At 43.2% G+C, this 25,203-nt stretch overlaps 1 protein-coding gene across 1 annotated transcript in view; it reads left to right on the forward strand.

The window, feature by feature from the left end:
- Window positions 1-25,203, forward strand: part of MYO10 (myosin X) — a 181,006-nt gene that overhangs the window by 137,929 nt on the left and 17,874 nt on the right. Inside the window, exons 20-29 of the mRNA XM_033154368.1 lie at window positions 7,006-7,130; window positions 7,249-7,363; window positions 8,082-8,188; window positions 10,193-10,405; window positions 10,597-10,636; window positions 11,984-12,889; window positions 14,343-14,466; window positions 15,730-15,973; window positions 16,800-16,895; window positions 24,453-24,546. Of these exons, the coding sequence (XP_033010259.1) occupies window positions 7,006-7,130; window positions 7,249-7,363; window positions 8,082-8,188; window positions 10,193-10,405; window positions 10,597-10,636; window positions 11,984-12,889; window positions 14,343-14,466; window positions 15,730-15,973; window positions 16,800-16,895; window positions 24,453-24,546 (2,064 nt within the window). The remainder of the gene's footprint in view (window positions 1-7,005; window positions 7,131-7,248; window positions 7,364-8,081; window positions 8,189-10,192; window positions 10,406-10,596; window positions 10,637-11,983; window positions 12,890-14,342; window positions 14,467-15,729; window positions 15,974-16,799; window positions 16,896-24,452; window positions 24,547-25,203) is intronic.

The raw sequence follows: 25,203 nt of genomic DNA on the forward strand, positions 1-25,203 counted from the left end.
CGCCCATTTTAAGGTTTTGGGTTATAATTATAATTATTTATTATTATTTATATGCTGCCCATCTGACTGGGTTGCCCCAGCCACTCTGGGCAGCTCCCAACAAAGGTATTAAAAGCACAATAAAACATCAACTATTCCAAACTTCCCCGAACAGGTCTGCCTTCAGATGCCTTCTAAAAGTCAAATAGTTGCTTGCCTGTCTCACATCTGATGGGAGGGCTTTCCCTATACATAAAGATATCTAACTGACTTAAATGGCAACTGGGTAATAAAAGATAGAAGGTTAATACTTGATTGGTTTACAGCTTACAGTGTCTAGACTACCTAGGTACAAAACGAGCTGCACGTTGACATTTGAAGTAAGTGGGAATCTGAATCAGAGAGGTCCAGGTTAAGGCAAGATTTCGACAGGAAAACGGAGACTGTTGGCAAAACCTGTTCATATGGTGTAAATAATCCCCCGTCGCTATGAGATGGAAGTGCCATAAAGTCTTACGACCTTCGTTTGCATGCCGTGCAAGGGGAGAGTACATCTGTCAATTTAAGCTAGGGACCTTGTGTTAGGGGTGGCACAGTTATTGTTCCGACACGTGGCAGAGACCTCCTGCCCGTTGCCATAAACAAAGATGCTCCCTGGTCATCAGGAGTTAGGTGGGAGAGGACATCTGCCTCTTAATTAATGTTTCACAGCATGGCTGTTTTGTGTGTGTGTGTGTGTGTGTGTGTGTGTGTGTGTGTGTGTGTGTGTTTCCAAATGGACAAACCTGTGACTATCTGAAAGCCTGATTGATTTTTCTTCCGCGGAAGACCACTGACCGATGACAATGTGGCAAAAGCTGGAGAGGACAGATTGAGGCTTTTCCAGCAGGGGCTGCAGGCTTTAATTAGGGTGACCTTAGATGAAATGGCAACAGACTTTTCACAGGTGGGGAGGAGGGACTGCCAGCGTTTCCAGCTGGGGTCTGGAGACATGCTGCCAGTTTTAGTAAGGCGTTTCAGTCCCAAAGCTAAAGTGAAATCTTAAATCACCCCCAGCCCTGAAGCTAAAGAACAAGGCACCCCTAAATCTCCTCCCCACCCCCATTAATTTGAACAGCTTCTGTTTTGAATGGATAGATGGTCATACCACGTCTTTGGCTGAGTTTGTCATCACTAGCATATCTCACACAAATACAGTTTAAGTAAAAAAAAAGGGGGGGTTTTAGCCTATGAATAAACCTTTTCAATTTGAGTACAGTGGTACCTTGGTAGTCGAACGCCTTAGTTGTCGAACAAATCGGCTCCCGAACGTCGTAAACCCGGAAGTGAATGTTCCGGTTTGCGAATGTTTTTTGGAAGCCGAATGTTTGACGCAGCTTCTGATTGGCTGCAGGAAAGAGCTTCAGCCAATCGGAAGCCGCACCTTGGTTTTCGAACTATTCCGGGAGTCGAGTGGACTCCCAGAACGGATTAAGTTCGGGAACCAAGGTACAACTGTAAATGCTGCCAGTAGCTTTTCAGAGGCATGGAGGCAGCGGTGTAGAATCTCTGTCCACCATAAACACATTCCAACTTCAACGTCTGGGCCATGAATCGCCTTTGAGACTGCACCTCACCTGAATCTGACATGCACACACACATGCACAGTTCATTAAGATGTGTATCAAGTGCTCTGCACCAGGATTCATCATCGACAGCAGCATTGCGCCATTGCCGGCACCCAGGGCGTGCACAGAGTACAGAGGGTGAACAGAACCGATTGCGCCAGCCCAGCCCAGCCCTTGCCACAATGCCACTGGGCGGGTGCTGAGCAGGAGCGGGGCAGGGAGGAGGAAGGAGCCCAGCCAACCATTGTGGCCCTTGGGGGGCAAATCCCCTCAATGCTGGCTGGGCAACCATTCAGCAAGGGGGCCCAGGATGCAGTGGGAAGGCCAGGGCCAAGAAACCCTCGGCGGCAGGCAAGGCAGGATGGGGGTCGGGGGGGCACCTGGTTTGCTCCATCTCAAAATCATGCACTTGGGGCTATGCCCCCCTGCCCCCGCCCCCACTACACCCCTGATCACCACAGTATATCAGGATGACCTAAGCAAGGAATAGAGCCTTTGAGATTGCTGTGGAATAGCCTTCCAGCAGAGAATTTTCAGCAAAACCCATATCTGTTGTTTAGAAGATGTTGAAAAACTTAACTCTGCAAGATAGTAAAGGTAAAGGGACCCCTGACCATTAGGTCCAGTCATGTCCGACTCTGGGGTTGCGGCGCTCATCTCGCGTTACTGGCTGAGGGAGCCGGCATACAGCTTCTGGGTCATGTGGCCAGCATCACTAAGCCGCTTCTGGTGAACCAGAGCAACGTACGGAAACGCCGTTTACCTTCCCACTGGAACGGTACCTATTTATCTACTTGCACTTTGACGTGCTATCGAAGTGCTAGGTGGGCAGGAGCTGGGACCGAGCAATGGGAGCTTACCCCGTCATGGAGATTCGAACCGCCAACCTTCTGATCAGCAAGCCCTAGGCTCTGTGGTTTAATAGTACTTGGGAGTTTATTTGAAAGCTACTGTTTTATGGCCCTTTGTTATTTTGATCATTTTAATGGAAACAGTGTTTTGTTGTTGTTGTTGTTGTTTTACTTTCTTTGACCACATGAGAAGGCAGGATATAAATTAGTGATGGAAAAATCTTTGGAGGTGCCAATGGCCCTTGGGGGTCCCCCCCCCCCCCCCCGGTGATAATCATAGGAGGACTGAGGCTGAAAGTGTCTCGGATAGATTTGAACCAGGGATTTCCCGATTTGTAGCTCTTAGTCACTACAGAACACCTGACATATAGACTGAAAGTACCAAAATACTCTGTAGGTCATTGTCTAGCCACAAGCCAGGATCATCCACCTCAGAACAATTCACCCCAGGGTTAGGCAGAACTTAGATCAGAATCTGCTGGTGGCTCTTTGGGTAATCAATAAGGGTTTCTGACTCCCAGTTGTCTTAACCTTAGCAAAAACTAACTCACAAACACCCTCAAAAAATTACGTTGATAGTGGGGAATGCTCAAGGAGGGTAAACGAGTGGATTTTTATATCGAATTTGTGAGTTTGACTCTGTGCCGCTCACAAATCCCCAGAGGCACCCTTTTCCTTAGTTCTTTGTGTATATCCACCGACCTGAGTCACAATTTTGCATTGGCTCTGGTTGGTAGACAACAAAGTAGATCCCACAAGCCTGGTGTGTTCATAGCTGGGGCATGGTGAAGAAAATGCCATGTAAGCAAAGAGCTGCAGATTGCTCAAGCAAGGAGGCTGAGTCATTACTCAATGATGGAAGGCAACCCCCCTACACACACACAGCAACTTGCAAGCCAGTCTGACTTTGAGAAGAACCCACATCAGTAATGAATAATCAGACTCTCAGTTTCCATTGGGTTGCAACTGCTTGCCACCTACAGTTGGCTTGTAGATTACATCCCGGGCAGGAGAAGTAGGTTTTAAGGGGGAGGGAGTCCTGTCCTCAAGAGAGCCACAACTCTGAGATGCACAAATAGAAAAACCACAAGGTAGGTTTCAGATATTTCTATCTTTCAGTCTTGTTCCAGGTGGTAGTGGTCAGGTTCCGCGAGATGTCTAAAGAATGTGATTAGTTAGCTCTTGTACTTTAATTATGATAACCATCCTCTTTCAGTTTCCCTTTATTATTAATATTTTTAAAATAATCATAAATAAATAAGAATAGAAATGTGCAACCCCCCCCCCCCGAGACCATCCCATTGTAACCATCCAACCTCCCAAAATTTCAACACCTCCTGCGATGGCTTGACCCCTTTCCATTTTAACAGTACAAATTCTACACCCTCCTATCTCCTCAAAATCATTTCTCCTGCGTATTCCCCATCTTACCTTAATGGCACATGTTAATGTATCATTAATAGCTATATCCCACACCTCTTTATACCATTCCTTCCATTTAATACTCTGCTCGCCCCTTCCACTTCCTAGCAGTTCCCCATTTTTTAATGGCCCTGTTTTAGCCATTTCCCTTGTGTTGTGGGCTTGTTACTAAGCAGCTCCTTTTCCCTTACCCATCTCTGGAGCACAGAGCCCAAGAAGCTGTTGCTCTTGTCCCTCTCTCATTTGCATCCTTTTCTATGCAGCCCCCACCCCATCAGAAGCCAAAGCCACACCAAGGCTAATTATCCCCAGAAAGGGAGGGGTTGCCATGGCAACTGAGCACTTTTTAAAGCACCAGGAATAGTCTTCATCATTGTTCAGTGTGCGCTGAAAAGGTCAGCTCTCGGCTGTTCCTTTCCATATGAATTTTGGCCTCTGGTGCTAAAGAAGAGCCAAGTTGCGCTCGCGATGCCGCTAAAATGGTGAGTTGATAACTGAGCTTTATGACACCACCGCGATGAGTCCAATTCTTTGGTTCTCAGCTTGCAAGAACGGACACGGCCAAGTATTTCCATGGGAAAGGGACTCTTGGGAAGCAAAGGAGATCTTTTCTCTCCGCTTCTAAATTTGTTGCTGTTGCAGAGAGAGGTGTTTGAAAGTTGAGACTCGAGTGATGTAAACCGGCCGTGTTGTTTCATCTCTGAATATATGTGTTTCGATGAATAGAAAACTAGCATAGTTTGTCTCCCTGGTGGGCTGACATGACTTTGATATTGTCGGGTTCAGATCTGCTCCGCTCATGCGTTGTACAATCCTGAGATTTATCTGTGCTTTATATGAAATGTATTCTTTGAAAAGGTTTTACATGAATCAAGTTTGTTACAAGGAAGCATAATTATTAGGTAGAAGTGACTTTCACCCAGTGTATTGAAACATACTGTTGTTCCCTAAAGTATTTTGAGCACATTTCCTCATCCTGATCATAGACATATTTGATTGCATGTTGAAAATGTAACTTTATTATTGAACGTGAATGTTTTCGTAAGGCAGAACACATGAGTAAGTTCATTTAACTATGACAGCTTCCATGGTATCAATGAAGCACATGAAGCTCAACATCGGAGTGCCACATGATTTTTATAGTGGAAACTTGAAGTGTGCTCACTCACTGGCTCACTGCCATGTGAACTCATGTATACCCCACAAAATACTTTTCAATAGCCTAGCCAGATTTAATCATAAATATAAGAAATAATTTACTATGCCCTTTTAAGCTATAGTTCTCTGAAATTGATAGTAGACAGTAAATGTGTTTACCAAATGGCAGCAAAAAAACACCCCACGACTAAAAAATATATTACATGTTACATTAGTATCCTTTTAAATTCCATTTTTAGTTGGAATTTGCATTCTTTGCATTCTTAAGTCAATTTTCTGTCCGAGAGGCCGTCTGTAGAACACACTTCATTGCACCCTTAATACCCCACCCCCCCTTTTTAAAGCAGCGTTTTTTGTATAAATAAGCTAATTCTCAGCCGTTCCTAAAGGAATTAAGCCCATATTTTGTGTCAGTGGCATTTGACCTCTTGGGAATACAAATCACGGCATTTAATTTCCCCCAAAGGCTGGCAGCAGTTCCTTCAGAGATGCTATTATCTTGTGTCATTGCCAAAGCTCTTTTATACTCTGCCATTACTGTCAACAGTTTGGAATTGCTAAATAGCAATGAAGGGGAGTGAGATGGGATTGCTGATCGGATTAACTAGAGACTAAGGCTCTAAATGGGGGGCTGGGGGATTACCTCTGTAATTGTTCCTTTGGTTTACTGCCTTTGGAGGCCGGGTTGCTACCTCCTCTTAATTGGCCCTGTTGCTGTGCCTTTAACAACATCTTTTTTAACCACCTGTCTCCTTGCCTCCCCAAAACCCACCTGCTCAATTTCGGTATCTCAGGCACAAAAGTAAAGGCATTAAAAATTTTTAAAAAGCAAGCTGAAGAGGAGGGGAACTTAATAGTTCCTGAAAACTGATGTCATTTTACATTTTGTATTTGTGTACAGATGCCAGAGCACAAATTTTAGCGTTCTCTCATGGTGCCTGAAGTGTGCAAAGTGTTAAAGGCTGGTCTGTGTTCTCCCTTTAAAGGTCTCTGAAGCTGGTACTGTCTTATTTTCCCTGTGGTTGAGATTTTAAACAGCATTTACATGTGTGAATCCACATTAGACAAGGGATATGCATCTTGTCTAGACTCCCTAGAAAAGACCCTGGTGTTGGGAAAGATGGAGGGCACAAGGAGAAGGGGACGACAGAGGATGAGATGGTTGGACAGTGTTCTCGAAGCGACTGGCATGAGTTTGGCCAAACTGCCGGAGGCAGTAAAAGATAGGCGTGCCTGGCGTGCTCTGGTCCATGGGGTCACGAAGAGTCAGACACGACTGAACAACAACAAATACATCTTTTGAATTTAGGCATTTGTCTCCACAGGGCTCATCCTAAGTCTCATACTTGTAAACAGTGTTAGAACTTCAGGTATATAAACTAATCTCCAAATGGCACTTACATTATGGTTGCCACAATAACATTAGGCGCCAGGGGTTTTTTTGGTTTGGTATTGCAACTGTATTGCTGCTGCTGCTGCTGCTGCTGCTGCTGTTATTATTCCATTTCATATTTTAAAGAACAAATCTCAAAGCAGTTTACAACACATTGAAACATGAAATAAAACAACCCAGAATTGGGGGGGGGGAATCCAAGCTTCAAGGAAAATACAGTGGCACCTCGGGTTACAAATGCTTTGGGTTACAAACTCACCCGGAAGTAGTACCTCGGGTTACGAACTTTGCCGCAGGATGGGAATGCCCATTTAGCGAAAGCGCACCTCAGGTTAAGAACGGTTTCGGGTTAAGAACGGACCCCCGGAACGAATTAAGTCCATAAGCCGAGGTACCACTGCATCTCAGATCCTCCTTCTCCAAGTGACAATTTGCTTTCCCTAGTCGCCAACTTGGCATCCAGAGATCTCCACGCAGACCCACGCCTGCCGCAAAACATGCCTGGCACCTGGCTAATTTTGAACATTGCTTGCAAAGTCACCTTTATCGGTTATTTATCAGATGTGGCTGACTGGTTTTTTGTTTTGTTTTTCAGATGCCCGACCAGTTTGATCAGAACGTGGTGTTGAACCAGCTGCGGTACTCTGGAATGCTTGAGACTGTGTGGATACGAAGGGCTGGTTTTCCAGTGCGGAGGCCATTTGCAGATTTTCATAAAAGGTAAGCCTACCTTTTGTTTGGTTGGGTATTAAGCATTTTAGATGAGGTGTGTAGTCCAAGTGACACATTTTTTTTTAAAGGGAAAATCAGCTTGGTTTTCTTTTGTTTGTTTCCCCAGATATAAAGTCCTGATGAGAAATTTGACTCTCCCTGAAGATTTAAAAGAAAAGTGTGCTGCCTTCCTTCATTTGTATGATAGCACAAGCACTGGATGGCAGCTTGGGAAATCTAAGGTATAAGAGACAAGAATTCCTAATGCAAAACTAGATAGCTGTGTTGTTGTTGTGGATTAACATACAACAGGAGCTAGACCTTGCCAGGTGACTTTGCCTCAATTCCTAAGCCAGTGAAACTTGGTATATTTGCACCTATATTAGCAAACAGCACAACTCCCCACCCACAAACCCACCTGTGGTCTAAACCACTGAGCCTCTTGGGCTTGCTGATCGGAAGGTCGGCGGTTCGAATCCCCATGATGGGGTGAGCTCCTGTTGCTCTGTCCCAGCTCCTGCCAACTTAGCAGTTCGAAAGCACACCAGTGAAAGTAGATAAATAGGTACAACTGCGACGGGAAGGTAAACGGCGTTTCTGTGTGCTCTGGTTTCCGTCGCAGTGTTTGTTGCACCAGAAGTGGTTTAGTCATGCTGGCCACATGACCCAGAAAGCTGTCTGTGGACAAACGCCGGCTTTCTCGGCCTGAAAGCGAGATTAGTGCCGCAACCCCATAGTCGCTTTTGACTCATGTGTTTGGGGGAGTAGGACGTCCCTAATACTGCAAGCCTCCCCCTCTCTAAGAAATAGAAAAATGGATCCCTCTTGAAGGCTGATATTGATTGCCTGAGAACAGCTTTTGCCCACTTTTCTCCCAGACCCTCAAAATGACGCAGAGTAAGTTTTGCATCATATTACGAAGAAACCCTCAATGTGTATGATGTTGTGCTTTTCTTCAAGGTGTTTCTTCGTGAATCTTTGGAACACAAGCTGGAAAAGCAACGGGAGATAGAGGTTGACAAAGCTGCCATGATCATCCGAGCGCATGTCTTGGGCTATGTGGCACGGTATGTAACAAGGAGCTGCTTTCTGCTGCACCAGACCAGTGGACCTTCTAACACTGTGTACAATGACTAACAGGTCTCCGCTTGAGATCTCAGACTTTCCCAACCTTGGTACCCAGGACAGAAGATCAGGGCTTTTCCCCCAGCCAGAACTTGCTGGAACTCAGTTCCGGCACCGCATAAGATTAACAGAAGATTGAGTTAGAGTCTCATGCTTCCAACTGCGTTGGAAGCTACAGCCCCTTCCTGCTTTGTATATTAGGCGTGGATTTCAATTGGTAAAGCTGCTCAGGATTTCCCATCTTTGGGATGACATCTTTAGACTTCCAGCTTTTTTCCTGTCTGTTTGTCTGCCACAAAAACTAACATTGTGTTGAATGATGATGCCATTTAGCAACAGAGCTCTTCACCGTTACACTCAGGAATTTCCAGGGTACAGTGGTACCTCAGGTTACATACGCTTCAGGTTACATATGCTTCAGGTTACATACTCCGCTAACCCAGAAATAACGCTTCAGGGTAAGAACAGAAATCGTGCTCTGGCGGCGCAGCGGGAGGCCCCATTAGCTAAAGTGGTGCTTCAGGTTAAGAACAGTTTCAGGTTAAGAACGGACCTCCAGAATGAATTAAGTACATAACCAGAGGTTCCACTGTACTGCATTCCTCATACGCAGAGAAGTAATGAAAGTATGTGGTAGATGTTCCTTTCTTAAAACTTGAAAACTTTTTCTGAGGGGTAGCTTACATGTTATCTTTCTCACATGGAGTCTGAGACAACTTGAAACTATATAGTTTTCACGCTAACTGCCCTCTTGGATGATAGTGTAGCCCAGGCATGTCCAACTCCCAAGAGACTGTGATCTACTCACAGTATTAAAAGACTGTATCTACCCATTGTCATTGCCAGGAGTTGTTGAGCTTTTTTTTAGGGGAAGGTTGACCAAAGGCAATCACTAAACTTCATTCTGTGATCTACCTGGGTCACCCCCACGATCTACCTGTTGGACAAGCCTGGACTTTGTAGCCCATGCAACTGTATGTAGGAATTGTGACGTACTTCTGCAAGTACGTCTCTTATGTTATACAGACGTAAGAAATGATCCACGTCACACAGAAGAGCAGTTAGTGTCCGTATGTTACACAGCTGTTGGGGAGAAACCATCATGGGGCACTACACTCAAGCATTCTCTGTGTAGTGTAGACCAAAAGTGTTGATGGCCCCAAGTTACACCATTTGAAGATTTGCTTTTGGTTGTGCAAATCACTTATTTGGGTGCATTCCAAACGTTTTTATTTGCACTATTTTAAAGTAAAGAGATTTGTAGCCTTGGTGTATTTGCAGTGGCAGGAGGACAGGGGGGAAAACCCAACAGACCAAGCCATTTAGTTTGATTTTTTCCTCCAAGACACAAAAGAACAATAGAACTAGGTGACTGAGTTATAACACTTTATTTGCTTATTTACCGTCATGCATTATGTACTAGAGTCTGAGTCCTAGGTCCCATCTGTTTACTCCCTCCCCCCAACCTAGTCAATAGAAGAGCATTCAGTAACTGTTTGGGCAATGAGGTCATTTCTTTTCATGTGTATATTAGACCTGCCTATGTGTATTGAATGGTGTATCTGTTAAAAGAGCAAAATTACTTTTCTTATGGACAAAAGCTGTCATCTGATACACAACTTTCTTTAATGTCAGGGTATATACATACCAAACAAGCTTGATGGATTACAAATAGATGCTATTAGACAGTGGCATAAAAATTCTTCCTTAACTAGGATGCATCTCTCCCTACTCTAGAGTTGGAGTCTAGTCATTCTAGTGAAATAGTATCATGAAGCACAAGTAAAGAATGTTCATGAGAGTGGAATTAATATTACTGTTTTTGCTGCCTAGAAGTTTTAACACACACACACACACACACACACACACACACGGTATTAATGGTTCCCATCGCTGGTTCATCAAACCTTCTCTTCATATAGATGTGTGTCTCTGTTTCATTTCAGGAAGCACTACAGAAAAGTCCTTTACTGTGTAGTTATCATACAGAAGAACTACAGAGCATTCTACTTAAGAAGGAAGTACTTACTGCTAAAGAAAGCGGCCATCACTTTCCAGAAGCAGCTACGAGGCCAGATTGCCCGTCGTGTTTACAAAGGGTTGCTGGAGGAGAAACGACAGCAAGAGGAAGAAAAAAGGAGAAAGGAAGAGGAGGAAAGGTATGAAATATGTTGTTACTGGACAATATCTGGTAAGCAACTTAGCTTTCCTGCGAATTAGCTACAGCAACCTTTGTAATTTTGTGCAAGTTACTGTCAAGCACATTGGTTTCAGAAGTCACATCTTGAAAAACTGGAACTCCCTGTGATGATGTCTTGGTTTTGATTCCTTTCTGATATTTTCTATTTAGAAAGCGACAAAAGCAGGAAGCAGAACGTCTTGCTCGGCAGGTAAGCTGTTAATGATGTCCTGTTCCCTTTTGTGTTTGAATAGCTCTTATTGTGGGAAGCAGAACCCGGTGAGAGGACTTTATCAAGTTGTTTTCTGTCCGATTTCTGCATTGTGCTTTTCTTTTTCCTGAAGCAAGATTTTCAAGGAAGGATTTACATGTTACATGAAGCATGGGACTGACAAAATTAGCAGTCCATGTTTATTTCTCCTCTTCCATCTTCATAAAACGTTCTATAATTTGCTCCATATGCTGATACTGTTTATCTCATTTTATCTATTATCCCACCCTAACCTATGGGCGGATTGTGGCTTGTAACATTTTATAGTCCTCTCCCTGGAGGCTCACAATCTAAGACCCAGTAATATTTACCATGGACCTGGGTGTTATTTTCTCAATTTCCACTTCTCCAGTGTGTTTTTGCCTTGGCACGAAGGATGCCCAGGAACCACCAGGAGTAAAGTACGATTTATTTCTTGAATTTAGTCAAGAGTCCCCGACAGTTCCATAGGTCTGTAATAAGCATTTGGGAGTGTCAACTCTTGCAAACACAATATACCCAATTCCGCCTCTTCTTCTACCATATGAGCATCTGTCACAATGCCACGTAGTTTTATCTGCCCCCTCTTAGAACTCCAGTGTGACTTCCACAAGGCTGTCTTGTGTTTGGAGAAGGAAAGCTAACCAGGCTGAGCTACAATATGACACACAGTGTTGCAGATGTGCACTTAGAACCGCACCATTGTTTGGTATTTCATCACCTCCAAAAGAAGTGATGAAAAGAGGACCCCCACAGGGAACTACCGTTTTCAGCAACAGCCTTGTGTGTCTTAAAATATGTCATTCCACACCTCACACCCCCAGCTTCGGTCATGTTTTTGCTGCCCGCAGCTCAATGTAATCAAATAGGCTTTGTGTCTTGTGCGAAAGGGGGAGATGAGTTCTTCAGAGGGGAAAAAATGTGGCAGAATTGCAGTGGGTTAAACCACAGAGCCTAGGGCTTGCCGATCAGAAGGTCGGCGGTTCAGATCCCCGCAATGGGGTGAGCTCCCGTTGTTCAGTTCCAGCTCCTGCCAACCTAGCAGTTTGAAAGCATGTCAAAGTGCAAGTAGATAAATAGGAACCGCTTCGGTGGGAAGGTAAACGGTGTTTCTGTGCACTGCTCTGGTTCGCCAGAAGCGGCTTAGTCATGCTGCCCACATGACCCGGAAGCTGTACGCCGGCTCCCTCAGCCAATAAAGCGAGATGAGCGCTGCAACCCCAGAGTCGTCTGCGACTGGACCTAATGGTCAGGGGTCCCTTTACCTAGCAAGGCAAAGATTAAGGAATCTTGTGTGTCAAAATGCAGGCTGAGGAGGAGAAGCGGCGGCAGGAGCTGGCAGCCATTCAGAAAGCCCGGAAGGCAGAAGAACTGAAGCGAGAGCTGGAGAAGCAAAAAGAAAACAAGCAGGTCGAAGAGATCCTTCGCCTGGAGAAAGAGATCGAAGATCTGCAGCGCATGAAGGAGCAGCAGGAGCTGTCGCTGACAGAGGCGTCGCTGCAGAGGCTGCAGCAGCTCCGGGACGAGGAACTGAAGCGGTTGGAGGATGAGGCCTGCCGAGCGGCGCAGGAGTTCTTGGAGTCCCTGAACTTCGACGAAATTGACGAATGTGTCCGAAACATCGAGAGGACGCTCTCTGTGGGCAGCGGTTTCTGCTCGGAGCTCGGCGAGTTGACCGGGAGCGCGGGCGGCGAAAAGCCCAACTTCAACTTCAGCCAGCCGTACCCCGAGGAGGAGGTTGACGAGGGCTTTGAAGCAGATGACGACGCTTTCAAGGACTCGCCAAACCCAAGCGAGCACGGCCACTCGGACCAGAGGACGAGTGGCATCAGGACGAGCGACGACTCTTCGGAAGAAGATCCGTACATGAACGACACGGTGGTGCCGGCAAGTCCTGCCACAGGCAACAACAGCACGCTTGTCGCTTCTGGCCACGACTCCCTCAGTCTCCACAACTCCTCCAGCGGTGAATCCACATACTGCATGCCGGAAAACGTATCGTGCAAGCCCCAGAACTCCACAGAGTTAATTACTCCTGATGCGGACTATGATTATGACCAAGACGACTATGAAGATGGCGCTATCACTTCTGGAAGCAGCGTGACCTTTTCCAATTCTCATAGCAGCCAGTGGTCCCCCGACTACCGCTGTTCTGTGGGGACATACAACAGCTCTGGGGCGTACAGGTTTAGTTCAGAGGGTGCTCAGTCTTCCGTGAGTATTGCTTTCTTTCTTTCTTTTTTGTGAGTGTTGCTTTCTTTGCCATTATTACAGCGGTACCTTGGCTTACGACCACAATCTGTTCCTGTGGTCTGTTCGTAAACCAAAACGGGTCGTAACCCAAGGGGCACTTTTGCCAATGGGGCCTCCAAAACAATTTGTTTGTAATCCCCCCCCCCAAATATTGTTCGTGAACCAAAAAAAATCATTCGTAATCCCAAAAAACTGGTTGTAATCTAAAAAAAGGTCGCAAACCGGGACACGCACTTCTGGGTTTGACGCGTTCGTAATCCAAAACGTACGCAAACCAGACTGTTCGCAAACCAAAGTACCACTGTACATCTCTTTGGGAGGAATAAGAGTAATGTCAAGATTTCCTGGTTTAACCGTCACATTGTCAGAAGTTATTGTGCCACAGTAATCTTGATTAAGGAATACACTTAACTATTATTATTATTATTATTATTATTATTATTAATTAGATTTATATAGAATTAATTAGATGAAGGGCAGCATGGTCCATAAGATAAAAATACAACCTGACAATCCAAAAGTGTAGTCACAGCTTGTTAAAATAATTTTTACATCAAATTATTTTCCTAAGTTGGGGAAGTCGACTTGGCAATTGTGGTTCTTCAAAGTACACAAATGTAAGGACATTATTTTAAGCCAAGTACAATTTCTAGTTAGCAACAATATAAAAACATAAAATACCTATTTCGCAGTGCTTACTTTAATGACTGCTGTTCCAGCGTGCTGTAAGCACTGCTCCTTAGATCTCACAGGGATAACTCTTAACAGGAATAAGATTCTTCTCTTCCCTGAATTGTATATGTCACAACAGAGAAGCCACAGGGAAGAATTCCTTCATCAAAGGTAAAAGGAAGTGTGTGAAGAGTCGAGGTTAAAAAAAGAAGCATTTCTTAATAGTTGTTGTTTGTCAAAACATTAGGTTTTGGAGGCTGGTTTTCTTTTGCCGTGACTCAGAAGTTCATTTCTGCTCCTACCCATACAGGAAGTCCACTGAAAAAGACTTTTTTTTTGTAGCTATGCTGCAGTCACACTAAAAGTGAACTTGCTGCCTATTAAAAACGAGCACAGGGTTAATTTTAGTGGCCATGAATGACACAACAGATGACCAACAGGTCAAGTTATTTTGTAGAAGCAAGGTAAATAGCCTTGGTAGAAAGAGACAAAGGGAAATAATATTTGTGCCAAATCGAACATATTATTTTAGGAATGTCCGTATTCTCGGTAGGGTGGGGGGGTGAGAATGCATGTAATCTTACAGCAAAGGATCTGTCAAACATGGAGATCAGGAGATCCTGCATTTATATGAATGTACCACTGAACTTTTAACATCTGAATAAGGCTGGAATATGATGAAAACATCTGCAGCTAAGCCTTTTCCTATCAGTTAATTTCCCTCGTTATGTTGATCTTCCAGTTCGAAGACAGCGAAGAAGACTTTGACTCAAGGTTTGATACCGATGATGAACTTTCGTATCGGAGGGATTCTGTCTACAGCTGTGTCAGCCTCCCTTATTTCCATAGCTTTTTGTACATGAAAGGTATGGAAACAGCCCAGAGTAACATAAAGAGCCAAATGAAATGAGGTGGTCTTCTTTCTCAAATACAGTGTATTTGCGCTACTAATTTGTGGGGTGATGTAAAGCAGAAATTATGATAAATTAGGGGCAAGTAATGAGTAAACAAATCCAAGAAGATCATTAGAGGCCGTTGATCAAGTTGATCAGAGGCGCAAACTGTTGGCAGAGTTTACCAGGATGCATGAAAGTGCCATAAGAGAGAAGTAAAAGCTGCAGAAATAGCTGCTCTTAAATAGTCCACTTTTCAAGTTGTTCCTCTGAAACAGTCCCCTCAAGACCAAGTTTTGATCTATGCTGTTGGTTTTCACGAGATTCTGTCAAATTATTAAGTTTCTGCATGTATAATATTCACACATAACTGCCTTGTATTTCTTCATTTAATTTGTAAGAGTGATCACTCCATTTGCCAGAGCGAAGGCATTCTGACAAGGTGCTTTGACTCTACTGGTAGATCCTTGCGAGGTTTTAGTAGACCGCGGTCGATCTTTGGCTCCCTTTCCTTAGCATCGCTAAAACGGACTGCTGCCTCACCCTGCCCTCTATTGTTGTATGATATCTGGAAGGGAAGACAGAGCTTTCTCTGTGCTGCTGTTTTGATCCATAGCGATCTTTTTGTGAGTGACTTTACCCCTTACCCCTTGCCTTTAACCCCCCAAAAAGCGGAACTCCCCCCAAAAACTAAATTTGAGCCGACCCCCCCCAACATTCCTCCTCCCTAAAAAAAAGCTCAACAACTTTGAGCTGAACTCCCCAAAAATGGGAGTAGATCACTGCCAGTTTTTAATTCTGAAAGTAGATCACAGTCTCTTGAGAGTTGGCCACCCCTGGATTATACCATCCACAGAAGGAGTGGGTCGTGGAGAAAAACGTTGGGATGAGAGAGCAGCTAGGAGAAAGAGTCTGAAGCTTGATTGTTCTCTCGGATGCTGGTTGAGGTTGGGGAGCTTGAAACCAGAGGTATAACTCTGTGACAATCAGATGTTAAATCTGGTGAATGCTTGCTTGTTTGACCATAGGCAGTTTTTAATATTTATTGATTGTACAGACCAATGGTTTTAAGATCCTGCTTCTTAAAAGCATCCAGATTGCCTGATGAGAAATTGTTCTGATCTACATAACGTTTTTGAAGGAGCGTTGGGCATGTTGTTGTTGTTGTTGTTGTTGTTGTTGTTGTTGTTAAACAAAGGCAGGTTTTACAACCAATTCTTTTCCCCTTTCCTCAAGGTGGGTTGATGAACACTTGGAAGCGCCGCTGGTGTGTCTTGAAAGATGAAACCTTCCTGTGGTTCCGCTCGAAACAGGAAGCTCTCAAGCAAGGCTGGCTGCACAAGAAAGGTGGTGGGTCTTCCACGCTGTCCAGAAGGAACTGGAAGAAACGCTGGTTTGTTCTCCGGCAGTCCCGGCTGATGTACTTTGAAAACGATAGCGAAGAAAAGCTCAAGGGAACACTTGAAATCCGAACAGCCAAGTAAGCAAAGTATACTTCAGGCATCCCATGCATAGAGTAGCCTCCTTCGGTGTCCTCGGAGGTAAAAAGAGCCAGTGTGGTGTAGTGGTTAAGAGTGGTAGACTCGTAATCTGGTGAACTGGGTTCGCGTCTCCGCTCCTCCACATGCAGCTGCTGGGTGACCTTGGGCTAGTCACACTTCTCTGAAGTCTCTCAGCCCCACTCACCTCACAGAGTGTTTGTTGTGGGGGAGGAAGGGAAAGGAGAATGTGAGCCGCTTTGAGACTCTTTCGGGTAGTGATAAAGCGGGATATCAAATTCAAACTTTTCTTCTTCTTCTTCAACTTCAAGGCACTGTTCTTCCTCACTTCCCTCTGACTGGGTGTTAAAAGTCATGCCTTTCCCCTCTGCCAGGATCTTGGCTGAGGAGATGGTGTTGGCAGCCTTCCCTTGTGCTCCTCTGATCAGCAGAGCAGCACAAAGCACCCATTGTCCACCCAGTCGCGGCCCTTTGGAAACCAACCTTAGGTGCTCTGTCCAGATTAGCGTGAGCTCCACGATTTTTTAAAAATCGCCTGCCTAAAACAACACATAATAAATTTGCACGCGGCTGGTGGCCGGCACAGATCAATAGCTGAAGAAAAATGAGATGCAGATGAAGGAGATCAATATTGAAGCCTCCATGGGCATGAATAATAGATTGGTGCCTCCATGGAAATAAAAGAGGGGCAAAATTGTTTGTAGGAATTAAAAACTAGACTCCACTGGCTTAATATTAAGAAAGACAAGGCATCAGGGCTCTGGCAGTATGAATTCATCGTGTTTCTCACTCCTCTGTCCATTTTAGAGATATCGTTGATAACACTACTAAGGAAAACGGGATTGACATTGTCATGGCCGATAGGACCTATCATTTGATTGCGGAGTCGCCTGAGGACGCAAGGTAAGAACTGTCTTCCCCCCTTCCCCTTCCAGCCGCTGATGTTTTGCAGATGTGAAGTCTAGTACTACTGGGCCAGCAATAAACTCACTGCGGGATTCTTTCCCCACCCACAGAAAAATAAAATAAGCAGAAGCAATAGAATGGTTTTCAAATGGAGGTTTTCATACAGAGTTCTACTGATGGTATTCTAAGTTTTGGGCTCAGTGCCCAGGCTCCCAAAATATGGCTACAAAGAAAAGAGCTTAAAATATACTACGATTTGCTGTTGTCTCTAAGAATGTGCGATCTGTGGTTTGATCAATTTGGCCCACTCTTGAATAATAATAATAATAATAATTTATTATTTATACCCCGCCCATCTGGCTGGGTCTCCCCGGCCACTCTTTTGCAAATCGGGATGTAAAATATGCGTAGTAGATGGCGAGCTGTAATTCCCTTTAGGGATAACACTCAGTAACTGGTGACTGTGTCAGGTAGAATAAAGCACCCTAAAACCCATGCTCCCCAGCAGATTAAAAACCTTTGGATTGCTCAAGACAACTGCTAGCAGAATAATATTAATATTTCAGCAATTGCCTAAGAGAAGGCTACAATCTTTCAAAGTTACCATAGCTTGGAAATTTTCTCCTCCTCTCCCAATCTTGCTGTGGATAGTTTCTTTTCAAATGGAGCAATGAGCTCATTGAAGGTTTTTAATTTTAAAAAAAGCCCCTAATACCCCCCCCTCCAGTGGTCTGATTCTGTTTGTTCAATTCCCAGTTCTTTGACACTTTAAAATATTTATTTATTGCATGAATGTCGCATCTCAGCTCAAGGCAGTATACATTTTAGCCTCACCAACTGCGAAGTGGATTTGAGACGGTGATTGGTCCAAGGTTACCCAGAGAGCTTCATACCTAAGTGGAAATTTGAACCATATTCTCCCGCATTCTAGTCTCACACACTATCCACTTATACTTTACTAGTTCAGGTTCAAATATAGGATCCAGATCTGGTTTTTTATCACCATCTGTGATCTGTCGAAATGCCAACAAGATTTACTAGCGCTTAAGGTGACTTTTCTCCTCTGTCACATAAACCACATTATTGTCACATAAACGAAGATAATTGTTTGCATTTCAAAATGTGTGTAGTATACACAGCACCCACACGTTCCGCTCTTAATCATTTTCTTTATCTTTCCATGACACACTGTGACAAGAAAGATTAAACACAAAGCTGGTTGTTGGCAGAGAATTGAAACACTGAGGTACCCATCCGATTTGTGAAGCATGGCCATTAGTGTTGTCCCCTGGAGATTTATTTAATACTTATCAAACCTTTATTAGGCATTTACATATAAAATCGCAAGATCAAGAATCACGTACAAAAACTTTAAAATATATATACACAAAGAAACAACATTTAAACTCATAGGCTGATTGTATGTGTGTGTTAGTAAAATCTAGAATTTCCTCCTGTTAAAGTGCTCCTTGAAGCACTGCTGCCAAAAATTCGGCTACCCCCGCAGTCACCCCTTGGTCAATGTCAGAGAGACAGAATCCAACACTTCCACCATGCTGCGGTTTCAAACCGTCCAAACGGGGGGATAACACACATTCACGCAGCGTACTGTGTAGTGGACAATAAAAGAGAATATGCTCCACAGTGTCCGGGACATTCAGGGGACATCTGCAGTATCTCTTGTTTCTGGGAATATTCTGATATCTACCCCTGACAAATGCCGAGGGAAAGATATTCAGTCGGGCCAACATAAATGCCCTACGTTGGGCTGGTATTATTAGTTTAGTAACGTAGTTGACCCTATCGAGGATATTTAAATCATAGAATATAGGAGAGCAAATTTTGTTTACTGCTGCCGCAATATTTTGTCTCTCAACATCCTTTAGTCTAATTAAGACATTGTGATAGATATGTTGCTCACTTGAGTTGTACAAGGGCTCCAGCTCGATGCCTATCGATCTGATTTTATTTTCTAGGAGTTGGTACCATCTAGATTTATAGGAGTCCTTAAGCAGGTCAGAGAGCAAACTTGATGGTGGACAGCGGAAATGGCAGCGCAGCCAGTATTTTATTTTTATTTTATAAAATAAATAAATAAAATAGATTTATTTAATATTTTTATTGGTTTTTCCATGTATACATTGTTATAAGAATTTAAGGCCTCAAATAATATAAATTAAATGTACAAGGCAAACACGTACATAAATATATACACCACATGTGTGAAACAGTACAGGAAGACAGTCCTGAAACCAATTTGACTCTCCCAAACTGACCAAATGTTTCTCTGCAAGAAGGGAGGAAATGAAAAAACCTCCCCATTGTCTCTGTGCTCACAAATCCTGCCTTAAGGGCACATTTAAGGTGTGAATAGGGTGAGCCTGTGACCTGGGTAGTTATAATAACAAAAGAGTGACCAAAACCCAGATAATAATGCAATCAGGTAACCTGCTAGACAGGAGATAAACAACACATTCAGGATTCTGTTTTAGACAGCTCCCTCTGATGTATGTATGATGTTTCTTTTTATTATTATTATTATTTTTTAATTTTTATATAAAATAGACTTTATTTAAGTTCAAAGTTTACAAAGAAAAATAATAATAATAATAATAATAATAATAATAATAAAGATTACAAAAATACATGAAAATAACAAAGATACATAGCATAAGTACATAGATTAACTAAACATTAACAAAGCACAAACATATATCTTATATCTTATATCTCCCTTAATTTCCCTTAATTATGATGTTTCTGGGGGTGGTCTGGAGTTTGAGGGTGGGCAATTTCAAAAGGCTATATAAGCCTTTGTTCTGGGTTCCTCCTCTTTCTTGCTTGTGGTGAGTGAGTACCCTGCTGCAACAGTTTAATAAAGATCAGGCTTAATAGCTGTTTTGCTTCTCAATATTCTCTGGTTGGCCTCTGTCATTTTCTCCTCCCGATAGGGAACCCACTTAAAGACTCTATACGGGCTCTTGGATACCCCATAAGGGAAAAGGGGCAGATTTTGTTTATAACAACATCCTCTAATAATATTTATCTAACAATTTTCCATATTCCCCCCCCCCTTCTCCCCTGGACTTCCCTCATATTCCCATTTTGTTTTATTTCCATATTACTCACCTTGTGTGTTGTTTCCCAAAATTTTCCCAATATATACAGTCTTACTTTTTGTTATATACAATTGTGTTTCTTTATTCAAACCCTGCCAGTGAGTCCAACTCTTTATGTTGCTTCTTCATATATGTTGTAAATGGTTCCCATTCTCTTTTAAAGTCTTTGTTATCCTTTTCATGAAATTTATCTGTTAATTTTGCCAGTTCTGCATATTCCATGAGTTTCCCTTGCCATCGTTCGTTCACTGGTATTTCTTCTGTCTTCCAAGTTTGTGCTAATATAATTCTTGCTGCTGTTGTTGCAGTCCCCTGGAGATTTCTGCCTACCTCCCAAGTACTTGGCTCTTTTAACAAAAAATGTACCAATGTAGTGCAGAATTGAACCTCTCCTTCTTCCTCTGTTCCTCTTTATTCCCAGGCTTTCATGTTCCTTATATAAGATGTTCTGGGGTATGTGTATGTGTGTGTGTGTGTGTGTGTGTGTAATTATATCTGTCTTTCATAACGTTAAAAAAAATCATTTCTTGTATAAACATTCTGACTTCAATTTACCATCTCTCAATCAGTAATTCTGTTAGTGTTGACATTTCAGACACCTTCGTTATTTCAGAAAACAGTTTTTTTTTAATGTGGGAGCAAAATAGGTTCTCCCATTTCTTAGCAACCAGCATTTTTGCAGCAGCTAGCAATTTCCAAATAGTTCTTTGAGGCCCAAGACAGATTGTCACATGATACAGAGGACTGGGTCTTCATGGGGATATTAAAATCATGTTTCTTCCAGAATCATGTTGCAATTATGGGTAGCTAATCCCTGGCCCTAGGGGTCAGATCAAGCCTTCCCCACCAAACCAATTTTTTATCTCTCCCTATAAGTTTTGGGAAGCTGAGACCAAAAAAAGGGGAGTGTCTAACCCTCTCTGCACACATTAGGGACCCTCAGGAAGAGGCAAATAACCCCAGATGCCTGTCATCAGATTAATATTTTTAATAAGCACGGAGGCAGCAATAACTCCCTCTCCTCTGCAAATCTACATAAATCATCTGAGGATACAAACTTCTGCCCTTTATGTATATGCATGCGAAAGTGGGTTGGCCAAACCAACTTTTTGCCACACCCACATCTGGCTTGCATGCATCCCTCAAAGAGTTGATCATGGGTGAAGTTTTGGCCCTTGGTCCAGAAAAGGTTAGCCTTAGATGATCCCATTTCGCATGAAGACAGAACATAAAGGCGGGGACAGCACAGTACAGCCTTTGTTCAACTCCTCTGATACTGGAAAAGATGCCAGAATAGTTAGTCATTATCTATTTTCACCTTTGCACAATAATTAGTGTGAAGGGCTCTAAACAGAAACACCAAGAGGAAGTTAATGTTTAGCCGATTTAACTCGGGGACTATAAAGGTTCTCTGTTTAGTCAATCAAAAGCAACTTTTAGGTCTATAAATCAGTGTCATTCCAGACACTGCTGGTCTACATTCCCCATCATTGTCAGTCCTTGGCCAGGCTGGCTGCCCCCCCTCCCAACAACAACTGTATGGGCCACAGGTTCCTTGTCTCCACTATAAATGAGGGAAATAGCATGCATCTCCTAAAAAATACAGTAATCAGAAATCAATCCCACCCAGTATTAAAAGCTTCCCTAAACAGGGCTGCCTTCAGATGTCTTCTAAAAGTCTGATAGTTGTTTATTTCTTTGACACCTGGTGGGAGGGTGTTCCACAGGGCGGGTGCCACTACCGAGAAGGCCCTCGGAGCTGGACCTCAAGTGTCCAGACTGAACGATGGGGATGGAGATGCTCCTTCAAGTATACTGGGCCGAGGCCGTTTAATGCTTTAAAGGTCAGCACCAACACCTTGGATTATGCCCGGAAACATGCTGGGAGCCAGTGTAGGTCTTTCAGGACCAGTGTTATGTGGTCTCAGCAGCCACTCCCAGTCTCCAGTCTAGCAGCCGCATTCTGGATTAGTTGTAGTTTCCGGGTCACCTTCAAAGGTAGCCCCACATAGAGCGCATTGCAGTAGTCTAGGTGGGAGATAACCAGAGCATTCACCACTCTGGCGAGACAGTCCACGGGCAGGTAGGATCTCAGCCTGCGTACTAGATGAAGCTGGTAGACAGCTGCCCTGGACACAGAATTAACCCGCACCTCCATGGACAGCTGCGAGTCCAGAATGACTCCCAGGCTGCACAGTTACCCCATTCAGGACCAGGGAGTCCCCCACACCTGCCTGCCCCCTGTCCCCCCAAAACAGTACTTCTGTCTTGTCAGGATTCAGCCTCAATCTGTTAGTTGCCATCCATCCTCCAACCGCCTCCAGACACTCACACAGGACATTCACTGCCTTAACTGGTTCCGATTTAAAAGAGAGGTAGAGCTGGGTATCATCCGCATACTGATAACCCAGTATGATAAAAGCATCAGTGTCAGCTGCACCTGGGCTCCTTGAAGGAAAAATAAAGTGCATGAATAAATGTGTCACGATACTTTACACCCATTAACAGTAAAAACATAGCCAAATGGAGGATTTAAGAATGCTGTGGAAAGTGACAAAATGTTTAAAAATGCCATGGCAGTGGGTGGGTAGACTGCAGCATAACATGTCTAATAATGCACATTAGGGAGAAAATAGTCTCAGTTTTAAATTACGAGAGGAGGACAAAAAGGACTTCAAAAGAGTCTGGGAACCATTCACAGTTTATTTGCAGAAACAACAGAATGGACTGGATTCACTGGCAGGATTTGAATAAACTTTCACAACTTCATTTGAGTAACAGATATTTTAGAGAAATGGTAAGGGATTTTATTTTTGTCTAGGAAAAGCAGGATACGATAAATAAAACTAAATAACTCAGCAGAGGGGGAGTTGAGGGAAGTCCAGAGGAGGGGAGGGAGAATAATTGTAAATAGCACAATGAATTAGATTTGTATCATTAATTGTTATAAAATTCAATATTTAAAAAGAAATAGTCTCAGTTTTGCAGTGTTGGGTTGTACATTAGTTCTTATCTCTGTTGGGTGTAAAGCCATTGTAATTAATGCCCTGAAGCTGTCAGCTCAAAGTGGCATAGATATTAGAAAAAGGAAGTTTAGAATTTTTTTATTTACTAAAGGACAATGTCTTTCAGTAAATTAAAGAGAGAATTGTGTTAAGATGAACACACCATGGCATTGAACTTCGTGGGAAATGGACCACATAAGTAGAGATTCCTTACATGGCAAGTAAGGAATCAAAATGAGATTTCCCCACATATGGTGGAAGTTTGCAACCACGATGAATTATTGGAGGATTGTGGTTAATTTAATAAATGAACATTTTCAGTTTAATAGGACAGCAGACACTTTGGTTTGTTAAAACCAGTGTTTATTTGGATAAGCAGACAAGTTTTCTATCATACATTAGCTAGAATTGTTTTTGCTAGTACTTGGAAAAGGAATCAAATATCAGCTAAGAATTACCGGTAATAAGGAAAACTTGAGGACAGGTGGTGCTTTTAAAACAGCATTTTTGGGGAACATAAAAATACAGAGTAACTTTGACAAGTTGGGGGGTCTGGTGATTCAATGTATGAAAAGGTGATTCCGGTAGGGAATTCTATATCAAGTGGATGACAAAATGTTTTTTGTGTTGAATGAATTGTGTATGGAATCTAGGTGCTTTTTTGTCTTTTGTTTGATAAATTTTGTGCATTCTAATCAAAAAGAAAAACGTTGTTAGAGATCACTTTAAAGTACTCGAATACAGTGTTAGTGTAAAAATCACTGGCGGCTTTCCTGTAAAAAATCTTGGGGTTTCTGTCTACCAATGGACAGCGTTCCTTCTTTTTAAAAAAAAAAAAAAAAAAAAGTTTCATCTTCTCATAATGGTAAATAATAATACAGTGGTAACTTGGTTTACGAACTTAATCAGTTCCAGAAGTCCGTTCTTAAACCAAAGCGTTCTTAAACCAAGGCGTGCTTTCCCATAGCAGCGGGGGACTCAATTTACAAATGGAACACACTGAACAGGAAGCGGAACATGTTCTTATTCCAAGGCAAAGTTCACAAACCAAAACACCTATTTCCGGGTTTGCGGCGTTCTTAATCCAAGTTGTTCATAAACTAAGCTGTTCTTAAGCCAAGGTACCACTGTGGTGACATAATGGCACATAAATTGGAGAATGAAGATTAGTGGATTCAGATTCTTGAAACAAATTTATTTTGTATTTATAGACAATAGTTAATTGTTTTAGGAGCTCATTTACTGCGGTAGGGAGCGAGTGGGATGCCTCTTGACTTTATCTAGAATGTGGGGAATGTGAATATCTTTCCAAAGAAAATTAAACAGGTCATCAGACATTTGTTTCATTTCAAGACAGTAGGAAAGACAATCCTCCTGAATGAGAATATTTTACTGATCTCCTTTCCCCCCTGTGTTTTCTGTTCCTTCAGTCAATGGTTCAGTGTCTTGAGTCAAGTCCACGCTTCCACAGAACAGGAAATCAGGGAAATGCACGATGAGCAAGCAAACCCACAGAATGCCGTGGTAAGGAAGGCTGGGGGTGGCACACAACCAGCTTCAGAATGTTGCAAATACTGTTATAGCAATATGGTTGGTGGATCCACTGCTCCGTTTTTTCCAGGACAGAGGTAGCCCAGTTGTTGGATGAGTCCTGCCACTACACGTAGATTAGTGGTAGATCATATGCAGAAGGTGCAAGATTTAGCTTCCGGGATCTCCAGGAAGGGCTAGGGAAAACTCCTTTCTGAAACCCTGGCACGCTGCCACCAGTCAATGTAGAAAGATTCCCTTTTTCCTGTGTACTTGGCAAAGTAGGATTGTTTTTACTTGCTGACAGTCTCCACCACTTAAAGCAGGGGTGACCAAACTTTTTTTCAAAGAGGGCTAGATTTGAACGTGCGCGAGGGCCGACCAAAGTTGTTGACCTTTTTTTAGGATTGAGCAGGGGCTGGATTAAACTGACAGGCGGGCCAGGCCCCCAGGCCGGACTTTAAACATGCCTGACCTAAAGAAAGAGCATTCTCGAGTCAGGGTGCTGCAACAGAGAAGACCCTTTCATGCATCACATGGCAGTGGGTCTTTTCTGCCGCTGACAATAATTATGAACGTAGTCAAAACAAAATCGAAAATTCTTTCTAGTAGCACCTTAGAGACCAACTGAGTTTCTTCCTGGTATGAGCT

The sequence above is a fragment of the Lacerta agilis genome, chromosome 7, assembly GCF_009819535.1.
Source record: "Lacerta agilis isolate rLacAgi1 chromosome 7, rLacAgi1.pri, whole genome shotgun sequence".
Lineage (NCBI taxonomy): Eukaryota > Metazoa > Chordata > Lepidosauria > Squamata > Lacertidae > Lacerta > Lacerta agilis.